The sequence below is a fragment of the Ambystoma mexicanum genome, chromosome 1p, assembly GCF_040938575.1.
Source record: "Ambystoma mexicanum isolate Mex_15411 chromosome 1p, UKY_AmexF1_1, whole genome shotgun sequence".
Lineage (NCBI taxonomy): Eukaryota > Metazoa > Chordata > Amphibia > Caudata > Ambystomatidae > Ambystoma > Ambystoma mexicanum.
The window spans coordinates 396,683,081-396,695,191 of record NC_090921.1 but is presented as its reverse complement, the minus strand read 5'-3'; the positions used below and the strand labels follow the sequence as shown (position 1 = coordinate 396,695,191).

General features: G+C 47.2%; 1 protein-coding gene across 2 annotated transcripts in view; it reads right to left on the bottom strand.

Annotated features, from left to right (window-relative positions):
• Window positions 1-12,111, bottom strand: part of HOMER3 (homer scaffold protein 3) — a 1,163,927-nt gene that overhangs the window by 100,696 nt on the left and 1,051,120 nt on the right. For both annotated transcript variants that reach the window (XM_069649165.1, XM_069649166.1), the window contains exon 8: window positions 10,446-10,526. In XM_069649165.1, coding sequence (XP_069505266.1) covers window positions 10,446-10,526 — 81 coding nt within the window. The remainder of the gene's footprint in view (window positions 1-10,445; window positions 10,527-12,111) is intronic.

The window sequence follows — 12,111 nt, the reverse complement described above, 5'->3', positions numbered from 1 at the left end:
ATTGAAAGAATCTGCGTTTCATAGGACCATTTCTGGTATATGTGATGTTAGATGGCCTGTGAAAAATATGATTTCAAATAAGAAAGTGATATAATCTTGGGGATAATGCCAATATCAGTAATGATTATGAATTGTAATGTATATTGTATATAATGCCCCAAAAAGGAGTGGCTTCCTATTTGAAAACCTCTAATTTCAAAGAAGTAATTTTACAAATTAGGATGATGCCTGGTTAGTAAGATTAAGGTATAGGAAAGTGAGGACTAGCATTTATACCTGACTTAAATACTATTTATATACAGACCCAAGTGATCACAGTTCAACAGTGTTTATTAAACTGTATAGGTAGGTTGAATAAACGCCTATTCTAAACCTAAATCTAAGATGGGAGCAAGCTACAACCATCAAATAATATAGCAGACCTAGTGGCGTCTTGTCAAATAAAAGGGCCTATACTAAAAAAACTATTGCCAATCCTTACAACTAAATACAAAAGGAGTGTGGGATAGGGTTCACAAGGAAGAAAGAAGTGTTCAGAAAATGATAAGTCAGGATGTGGAAGCCCAGGGTCTCTCTTCCCCACGTTTTGATCATGGGGGGGGAAGAGAGATAACTGAGGCAATAGGCGATAAAATAGATCTGTATTTTGACACCAATGATACCCAGGAGGTTAGCCTAGAATCATGTGGGACGTGTTTACGGTTGTGCTTAGGGGAGAATTGATTGCATTAAAGGTCCAGAGAAGAAGCAATGGAGGAAATTAGAGAGGGAGTTGGAGATTGAACTTGATGAGGTCAGGTTGGCACTGGCTGACAAATGGAAGAGGGCTCTACAAAATACATTACAACATATTCAAGGACAATTAGATCAACTCCATACGTGTAGAGCTGAAATGTCCCTACTATATACAAAACAGAGATACTATGCTAGAGCTGACAAGGCAGACCCCTATTGGCGAGGCAGTGAAAAGCATCCACTGCTGCTTAAACCAATCCTTTTACTCATTACTAAAGAAGGGAAGATAGTTAGAGAAACAGCATCCATCACTGACACTTTTGAGGATTTTTACGAAAACCTATACTCCTCCCCCCCCCCAGCCGTGAACATAGTGCAGTAACAGCCTACCTAAATTCGACCCCCCCCTATCGAAAATATCCCTTATGGAAAGCGAAAAACTAGAGGCGGACATACTGGAATAGGAAGTCGAGGCAGTAATTAAATCCCTGCTGCTGAATAAGGCACCAGGGCCAAACCGCTTTCTAGCCCTGTTCTATAGGAAATGCAAAACAAAGTTAGTCCCAAGATTCACGAAATTGTGCAATTCCATAACAGCAAATGGAATGATTATACAGTCAATGTCAGAAGCTAAAGTGGTGGTTTTTCAAAAGCCCAATAAAGACCTGACAAATTGTGAGCCGTATAGACCCATTGCGTTAATGAATATGGATGTGAAAATCTACACAGGTATTCCTGCTAAACGGCTGTCCCTTTTCCCTGCATTGATTAACCCTGACCGATCAAGGTTTATTACCGGAAGAGAAACCTTTGATAACTTAGGCGGATCTATTTTGATTTCATTAGATGCCGAAAGGGTGTTTGATTGAGTCGAATGGCAGTTCCTTTTTTACACTCTGTAATACATTGGCTTCAGCACTCGATTTTTACAGATAAGAGCAAACTATAGAAACCCCACCCAACTATCTAGATGCATCCCCATTCTTCAGGGAACAAATCGGGGTGGTCCCTTATTTCCACTACTTTATGCCCTATACTTGGAGTCCTTTCTCACCAAAATCTAGCAAAATACAGGTATAAAAGGAATTCAATTTGGTGGGGATGAGCATAAGATTGTCATGTTCGCATATGACATGTCCGTGTCACTGACGGAACCAGAAATCTCAATAACAGCCCTGATAACGGAGCTTCGACATATTGAATACGTTGTGGGGCTCAAGATAAATATGCACACATCTGAAATTCTAGACTTGTCTCTCCCCCCGAACAGACCAATAGTTTAGCTCAACACTCCCACTTTAGCTCGGCCATCAGGTGTATAAAATATTTAGGGTAATCATCGCCAAAACTATACCTGAGATGTATGATCATAACTATCCGGGAATCATATGACAGGTTAAGGCGGATCTGGGGAGGTGGAATCAGCTGTCAATATCTTGGTTGGGACGAAAAGCAACAATTAAGATGGTCACACTTCTGAGACCTTTATATCATTTTCAGGCCTTACCCATCCATGTCCCAAAATCCTTCTTCATGTCATTAAAAAAATACTGTTGGTTTTTATATGGCAGAATAAACGCCCCCAGATTGCGCTGAGGATGCTGATGGCTACTAAAGACGATAGGCTTTTTTCAAATATTATGAGGCGGCACAATTGAAGATAGTGAGGGAATGGTTCTCCTGAGATAGATCAAAACCATGGGCAAGGCAGTAGTGGGAAAGCCCTGGAGAGGATCTTGTAGCAATAAGGATCTGCTAGGCCTCTGAACACTCGAATAAGTCATATTATATCAATTGCTTGTGACATCTGGGATCGGCTGTTGGACCAGATGGTGTTTTCCTCAAACCCCTCTCCCTTCACACCAATATTTGAGAACCCGCAATTCTCCCGAGGGATGGAAATGGCTGCCTTCGTGCAATGGCAGGTGGTCGGTTGTGTGAAAATTGGGGACATGATGCAAGGGACTGAGCTACTGCCCTTTGATACATGTATGCACCATATAGGGCTCAACATTGCAGTCTCTAAAGAGCAAAACGCTGTAGGACTAATGCCTCCTCAGAAGCTAAAACTGAAAGTAGGTGCTGTAATTATGCTACTATGCAATTTTATGCCATCACAGGTACTTTCAAATGGAATAAAGTTGACAATTACACATCTAGAATAGAGGCCTGTGTAATTGGTGGAACTTAGATACTGTTCTTATACCATGCATCCCTCTCATTCCATTTGATACAGATATGTTTTTCAAATTCAAAAGAAGACTGTTACCTATGCGTTTAGCTTTTCAATGACCATTAATAAGTCACAGGGACCTACGCCTCCTGGAAGTGATCAGTGGTAATTCTGATATTTAAGAAAGGGGACAGACGTGACCCTATGAATTGCAGACCATATGATACGCCAGGAACGGCTAGTATACTCATTTTTGCTTTGCACATAATGCCAGTAATGATACCATAAGAAACATGTCCATGCTTGTTCCACCAGTATATTGCAGTATCTAAAAGTAAGAACATCCTTCAGTTGGCTTTACAATTAAAAATGCCAATGCGCAGTGTGAAAACATGTCCAAACTGCCTGGATTAAAATGTCAGTTTAGCTGTGAAATAACACTGATCATGCTTGCTTTATCACAGATGCCCATTTAAAAATGCCATGACTGCCCCCTAGGGCCAAAGCACCTTGCACACACACAAACAATGTGAGTCACTGTATTTTTTACTAGGCATGTATCATAGATGCCCAGTACGAAAATCCTGTGCATGACCCATGTGTCCCCCCGCACCTCAAACGCACACAATGTTAATATGTATGCATGTAAGGCGCTGGGGGGCCCAGGAGGCAGGCATAGTATTTTTGATTATTGTATTATTTCATGTCAACCTGTCTAGGTTGGCTTGCGACAACTGCAGATGCCTCAGTGTGACGTGTTCAGGAACCACGCTGCAAGGGCTAACCTCTGGGGGCAGGGTGGATGACCGTCCCTCCCTGCTGCGGGAGTAGGTGTGCCAGTCCCAGCGGAAGGTGCACCGGAGCCTGCTCTGACAGGCTGAGTAGTTCTGAGAACCATGGTCTTTGCCAGCCACCACGGAGCTATCAGGATGATACGGAAGTGCCAGGCCTCCCAGATCTTGCAAATTACCCTGTGGACCAGGGGGGTCGGAGGGAAGGCAAATGTGTTCATGTAGTCTCACTGGATCTGCATGGCGTCGCCCTGTCATTGCTAGGACATGAGCTGGGGGCACCTACTGTTGTACCAGGTGGCGAAGAGGCCCACCTGAGGATGACCCCACGTGTCGAAGATCCCCTGAAGGATCTGCTTGTTCAACTGCCATTCATAGTTGTCTGCACCCAGCCTGCTGAGCCTGTCCACCTCCAGGTTGGATTCACCCGAGAGGTGTATTGCTGCCAGGTGTATCTCGTTTACCAGAGCCTACTCCCAAATGTGGACTGCTAGAGTGCAGAGGGGACCTGGTGCCACCCTGCTTGTTGATGTAATACATGCTGGTGGAGCCGTCAATCTAAATAAGGGATCGTCTTGCCGTTGACCATCAGGAGGAAGGCTTTGAGAGCGAGCCAGATGGCCATCAACTTGAGCCAGTTGATGTGGGCTACCTGCTCCTGGCGGGACCAAACCCCATGGACGCTGTGGCTGCCCAAGGTAGCTCCCCAGCCCTCTAGGGAAGAGTCTGTGGTGATCTGAGGTGCTGGTTGACGGAAGGGCCTGCCTATCCGCAGGATGCTGTCACTCCCCCACTAGACTAGGTCCTGGTGGAGATGATGTGGGATGCTGACCCACTCCACCTGGGAAACCTCCTGGCTCCAGGAGGCTGAAAAATGTAACTGCAAGCGCCTCATCCAGTGCCTCGCATGCAGCACAGCGAGGGCACATGCCGCCATGATGCCCAGTAGGTGTTGGTACCACCACGCTGAGGTCACTTTTATGCTGAGAAAATGTCCCATGGCCCTATGATGGCTGTGATCTTGTCCTCCGAGAGGAAAACTCTGCGTGGGCTCCAGCTGTCACTTCTTGAGAATGATGGAAAATCTGAGCTTGTCTATTGTATTCATGAGAGCGGAGGTGGTGTGACTGACTGCCTCCAGAGACCTTTCCCTAACGAACTAGTCATCTAGGTATGGATAGAAGTAGTGACCCTGCGCCCTGAGCAGGGCGGCCACCGCGTGCATCAGTCTTGAAAAGACCCTGGGGGCTGAATTGAGGCCAATGAGTAGAACCTTGTATTGGAAATGAAAACCCATAATTCTGAACCTCAGAAAGGACAGATGGGGATCGGGACGTGTAGGTAGGCATCCTTCAGATCCAGGGAGCACATCCTGTCTCCCACACACAATGTCTCCGCTATAAGCGCTGGGGTAACCAGCTTGAATTTTTGAAGAGGAAGGGAAAGGTTCAAGGTGGAAAAGTCCAACACAACTCTCAGGCCAGCCTGGTTCTTCTTGTGTATGGTGAAAATCCGTGAATAGAATCCCAGACCCTGCTGGGAGGCTGGGGCTTCTTAAACTGCATGACTTTCTACGAGCAAGTGAATTTCCACCAACAGAGTTGCTGTCCCAATCTGTGGGAGCGGAGGAGAGGAGAAGGAGGGATAGGGAGCCGGAAGCGCGTGGGAACTACTGAGAGGATCCATGGGTCCGTGAACCTTGTCCGCAAGCGTTGATAATGAAGGGCAAAGCCTGCCCCCCACAAGAGACTTGTGGTTCGAGATGGCTGTGTCATGCCGTTTTGCCCTCTGAGGCCGGGGCTGAGGAGGGGGACTTGAAAAGCCTGTGTGCACTGCCATGTGCTGCATGCGCCTGTGCTGGCTCGCGGATCTTTCCAGTTTCCTGGACCATCTCTCCTGGTAGCCCCTGAAACCTCCGAAAGACCAACCTTTGTCTGAGCGCTGGTGCGTCTGGCTACATGCCTTGGGGGTGGCCTTAGTGAGGATTGATAAGGATTGGCAGTCTGTGAACAGTTTTCTTCAAATTCCTCATCATTAGTGGAATGAAACAGATCGCCACCCTTGAAAGGCAGGTCCAGTATACGCTCTTGGACATCAGGGTTGAACTTGGTCACCCGTAGCCAGGCTGTCCTTCTCATGCCGGTAGCGATCCATATGGCACACCCTGAGGTGTCAATGTGAGCCACCGTGGACTCCATTATATCCTGCGCTACAATTCTGGCTTCAGCCAGCCCAGCCTTGAAGCGCGCCTGGCTCTGCAAAGGGAGTTCAGGAAGGAAATTGGCGATCTCTCACCAGAGCCTCTGGTTGACAGCAGCCAGCATGGCATCAGTGTTGGGCCGACGAAGATGAAGAGAAGCGATGGAATAGATTTCTTTTCCGTATGCTTCCAGGATCTTCTCCTCCTTACCCAGGAGTGCAGAGGCTGATGTAGCCGAGGACAATTGTGGCTTGGAGTAGAGTGAAGCTGCTGTGGTCACAGAGGAGTGTGACTGGAGGTATGTTGGCAGCAAGAAGGTGTCCCCCTCCATTTGCCTAAACTTGGCGTTGATGCGCCTGTGAGTAGGCTGTGTAGAATGAGTCATCTTTGATTCCACACTTTCCTTCTCCGCCCACATTTCTAATGTCTCTAAAAAGTCAAACTTCCTACTGCACCTCCTCAGAGGTACTCTGCCTTTCCTCTTCTTCCCCCCCGAAGCTCACCGTCTCCCAACCTCTGGTTCTCTCTTGGTTGGACTATTGTAACAGCCTCTTTCTAAATCTACCTGCCTCTACTCTCCGCCCTCTGCAACTAATCCAGAACAGGACTGCAAGACTTGTCCTTAGCCTCAAGCCCTGGGATCATATCTCTCCAGCTCTGAAATCTCCATTGGCTCCCAGTGGATGCAAGGATTAAATTCAAAACCATCTGCATAGTCCACAAGGTTTTCTGGGGCCTGGGTCCAAAATACCTTCAGCTATCCCTCTGCAAATAACGCCCCAATCGAGTTATTCACTTCTCTAACTCTAGAAACGAGCTGGGGGTCGATCTCGGTCTTCAGCTGTGGCCTCCCTCTGGAACAGTCTCCCTACCACTCTAAAACCTGAGGCGAACCATCTCTGGTTCCGGAAGCACCTCAAGACCTTCCTCTTTGCTTCTGCCTTCGCTCCCCCTCTCCCCTGCTGATCTGTTCTCTTTTGGCACCATGCACCTGGCCACCCTCTGTCCTCCAGGCCCAGGTACCTGCTCACCCTGCCACCCTCCCGCACTGCCTACAGGCCAGCCCTTGCACTGGGGTATCTGTACCCATTCAGTCCACCCCCTTTTTCTTCCTGCACTTATCAGACCTACCCTGTCTGCTGCCTTAAATCCAGCACTTGCCACTTGCTGGCTGCACTGCCACTGTTTGTTGCCTTTATTATTTATTTATTATTATTATTTATCTATTTCTCCCCCTTCCATGCACTTTCCACCTCTCCCATGCACTTGCACGTTCTCAATGTCACTGGGCCTAGTAAGATCGTTGTTTTGTTCTCCCCTGTTCCCTTCCCTTGCCCTGTCGCGTTCTGGAACACTTGTGTACGAGCGCGATAGAAATAAAATAACAATGTCAATATCTGCAAGCTACTTCTATGTTTTCTTTCATGTTTTCGGCGGAAAAAGGTTCTTTTTTTGTTCCGAAAGAGCCCGTGTGCTCTCTTCTCCATCTGCCGACAGCGGGGATCCGTTGGCGGTGAATTTCAGCAAAAATCCCAGAAGGCCATCGCCCTTCTGACCATGACGGAGGAGGAGGGGGGAAGGTCCCTCTTCAAGTCCTGCACCAAGTGCGGGCTATGGAGTGTGTTTGTTGAAGACAAGCACCTGCAATGCCTCTACTGATTGCATCCAGACAACAAGGAAGGAGTGTGTGAGATATGCCTCTGTTTCTCCAAGACAACGAAGGATAGGCACAGTAGACTGGCAGTGTGGCTCAACGCCAAGGCCTCTGCCCCGTGCTCCGAGCAGGGTCATGCCTCACCCAGGACTGGCCGGTCCAAGGAGCGATCTTCTAAGTCCTTTCTGGGGGCCCAAGACAAGGCCAAGAATCGCAAGTCCGGTTCCACCAGGGTCGCCGCACAAGCGGGTCCCACGGTGGACAGGGTGTGATCGACATCAACCAAAGAAATCGTCCAACCCGGCTAAACTGAAGGAGAAGAAGGCACATGCTTCTATCAAGGTGCATCTGGCAGCTATCTCCCGTTACACCAGGTCTATGGGAAGATCTTCTCTGTGGTCTTACCGACACATCAAGGAGTTCCTCAAAGGACTTTTTTGATCTTTCCCGCCGGTGCAGGCTCCTGCCCCAGCATGGGAACTCAACGTGTTTCTGACAAGGCTCATGGGCCCCCCTTCAAGCCGATGCATCAGGCCCTTCTCAAGTTCCTATGGTGGAAACGGCTTTCCTTGTGACCATCACCTCTGCCAGAAGGGTGGGTGAGATCCAGGCCCTATCCTGCAAGCAACCATACCAGACTTTCCACGAATAAGGGTGGTGCTGCGGACACACCCCTCTTTCATGCCGAAGGTTCCCGTTGGAATTCCACCTCAACAAGCCTTAAGTGTTACCTGTTTTTTTTCACGAAACCTTTGTTACCGGTTGAAAGGGCCTTGCACTCGCTGGACATTACTCGCGCCTTGAAGTTCTACGTGATGCGCACAAAAGGATTTTGGGAGACTTCACAGCTGTTGGTGAATTTTGGTCCTGTGAACCATGGGAAGGCCTTGTCCAAGACTTCCATTTCAAGATGCCTTTCCTGCTGCATCATGAATTGTCATTGGTTGGCGAACAGCGTACCTGTCTGGTGTGCCCCTGCTGGGCATCTGCAGGGTTGCTATGTGGAGGTCCACGCAGACCATCACAAGGTTCTACTACGTCAACAGGGATTCCAGGGAAGAGTCCAAAGTCGGCCAAGCAGTGCTACGCAACCTGTTCGCTTGAGTTGAGTCTGTTCGGGAGGTAAGAGTTAATTGCTTCTGTTGAGCCTTGCCACCTCCCGTGGTTGTGTAATATTGTACTGCTATGTATTCGTTATTCATGAGCATGTGAATCCATGCTAGACCCCATGCTGGAGAAGGAACAAGCTACTTACCTGTAACTATTGTTCTCCAGCATGGGTCTGGCATGAATTCACATGCATACCCTCCCTCCGACCCCTCTGCGGCTCTTCTTGGTCATACTGCCACTTTACGTGCTTACCAAATCTGAAGATGGCTGCCAGAGGAGGGGCTTAGGGAGAGGGCTCTCATTTGATGGGGGCAGTATGACCCCCGAGGACAGTGATTGGTTTAAAGGAGAAATACAGTTTGTAAGTGAACGTTAAACAGTTTTTTCTTTTAACGAGGATTCCCTGCCTGACTCTGGGGAATATTCATGAGATTATGAAATCAATGCCAGACCCCATGCTGGAGAAGTAGAGCTTTAATTAGACAAATCTGATTCTTGTAGCATATGGTTTTCTTTCAAAAGAGCAGTTGTTCTGAATTCAAGGAATAGAGGCCGACTGCAGCTTTTACCTAGTTCTGCGAAGGGCAATTGTACACTCACAAAGCATTGGGGCACACTCTGGAAGAGAAGGCAACTTGTGAATCTTGCAGCATTTGAGTAACTATCCAACTAGAAGACATTTGTAAACCAGCTACTTGGAGATCAGCACACACCTTCAGCAAGGTGATATACCGTTCAGCCAGGCATAGGACTTTGCAGACGGTCCTGTATTAGTGAAAATGGTGCAGACATTCCATAAATGACACTCATGGAATGTGTATATTCCATAAATGTGGCTCGACCTCCCCCATTCACCATACATGCTCTCTATTGGACGCAGTGGGTGCCGCCTGGAGCTGAGGAATTTAACAGCCACAATGGCATTATTAGAGAAGCTTAAATTCAGATAACAGTGATGCGATTAAAGCCTTACAATAAAGAACAGAGCACCCCAGAATCCTCACCTAGTGTTGGGAAACGATCAAACTAAGCCTGTGAATCCATGGAAGCTGCAGTACTGGAACCACGTTTTCAGAAATGGAGAACGTTTTCGGGTTGAGAAACAAAATTACCCTACAGTGAATGACATTATGTTTGCATCTACTCCATATACCCTGTGCACAAAGTTATGCCAGACCCTCTGCCCGCATATCATGATCATGCAGCAGAGATGCTGAAATCCACATAGAATTCCACCCGTTTTCTACACCTAGAAAAACTAGGAGGAATCCACAGAGATTTATATGAATGCGATTGGCTACATGTACAATTGTTTTAACAAGTGGGTCTGAAACTGAACAGATACCAGAGTCCACGCAGAAAATAATTGCATGGAGAAGACCGCTTACAAGCAAGTTCATGCTTGTGCGGTTCTTTCCATTTAAAATGAACCCCATATTTTCCTTGGATAATTTGTCACTTAGGTTGGCACTTCTACCCCGAAGAGCAAAGATGTTGATCACAGCTGAGTAAAATTTAGATAAACATTGGTTGAGGAGGGGCGGCCTGGTTATATTTAGGTTTGTTATGAATCAATGGGAATGTGAAGTACATACAGCATGTTCTGTCGGTCTGGCTTAGTTGGCAAAGGTTCACCTAATGAAGTTCTGTGGGCAGGACCTGCCGGGCTCTCCTTGGGAGCCAATGATATAGGGCGCCCCATACATGCTTCATACTGAAAGTAAAGCCTCCCCTTTCCCACCCCCTCCCCACTGTGCCAGGATGCAGCCCCCCCCCCATTACCTGCAGCTTCTGCAGGTTCACATCTCGCTCGCTCTCCAGATCTCGCGCTTCGGGGTTCTGGCTCTTCAGCGTGTGAATTTCCTAATTACAAAGACGAGAATCACAAAAAAAACATCAGAACAAGCGCATGCTAATTTACCAATATCAGCAGCTTCACTTTCATGACTGGCGATGATCTAGAGCAGGGTATTGTGCTCGGCGTTTCATTAAGAGAAGGCTGTGATTTACAGGGGCCCACACTGTGGTAACAGGGAGATAGTCTACCAATGTATAGGTCTACGTTCACACATGCAGTCTGCAGGCACTTCCTATCACTTTAAACGGGGTCAGATTGGGTCACTGCCTCTGGGCCCAGGTGGTTACTAAATCGTTTTAAATGAGCTTGAGGGTACATGGTTCCTCGTCAGTGCCAAACCGGCTTATGTTATATTAGGAGTGTTTACAGTGTGTTACTATCTCCTCTAAAGTAGCCTCATCGCACTGGCGTGAAGCTAACAGTTATGGGTAGGGGAGAAGGCAAAAGCCTTTAATGGTGGACAACGCACGTCTTGGGTGGCTTTCCGAAAGCCTCGAGCTCTGGGATAAGCCGGAAATGTAAAGGGAGTGAGACGGAAGTTGTCCCCAGGCGGCAATTAACCATAAAAAGCTCAGGGAAGTGTGGCCTAACTGTTATAAAAATAGTGGAAGTCTTGAGAGCAGCCTGGGCGTTCAAAGGAGATGGTGGAGCAAAGCAGGAGCATGCCGAAGCTGGAGAGAGTGACCTGGGAATGGGCCAGAGCGAAGAAAGAGGGTACGGAAGGCGAGAAGGGGGTTGGCAGGCCGAGAGCAGAAAGATTGACCAGGTGGAAAGGGCAAACAGCTGAAGAAGGGAACATAGGTTGGGAGGAGAGGAAAGCCAGAGAAGATAACTAACAGCTATAATTAATGTCAGGGAGGTGGTGAGCCAGAAGGCCTGCTATTAAAGCCTCATGCTCCAGCGGTCTGTTGGCAGGAAAGCACATGCCACTTTATTCTGGACAAACTTGAAGGCAGCTGCTGGGTGTCTCGGTAAACAGGCCTGTAGAGCGGCATGGGCTCTCTGGGGAACAGGAAAACATACAATAAATGCAAGTTCACCAGCAGTACACGAAAGCATTTTGGAACGTTTTCATGAGCCTGGGGCCACAGTCTACCTATGCCAGTAATGGTAACCGTAAATCACTAGCATGAAGCTGCGCCCACACTATTTATACCAGTCATTAAAGCCAATCAATCTATGCCAGTAATGTTAAGCAGCCTCAACCCATCTATACCAAAATAATGTATGAATGTTCAGGGGGAGAAGGGTACTGCCTCTGAATTTGTATAAAAAGAATATGTTGAAACTACATTTTACAGCACAATTATTTAAACAATATAGGATTACCAGTCATACAATCAACATTTCACTCTCAAGGGTAACATGAAAAAAAATCAAATACATGTCATGTCACCATCAGTACACAAGAGCATTTTACAACTTTCACAGGAATCTGCAAGCATAATCCATCCATATTGGTAATAAAAGTGATTGACAGTGACATTACTGGACTAGATTATGATCACAGCTTCATGAAAGTGATTTACAATCTATAAATCATCTTTATGAAACTGCAGCCACAAATCGATCTGTGCAAGTAATGCAAGG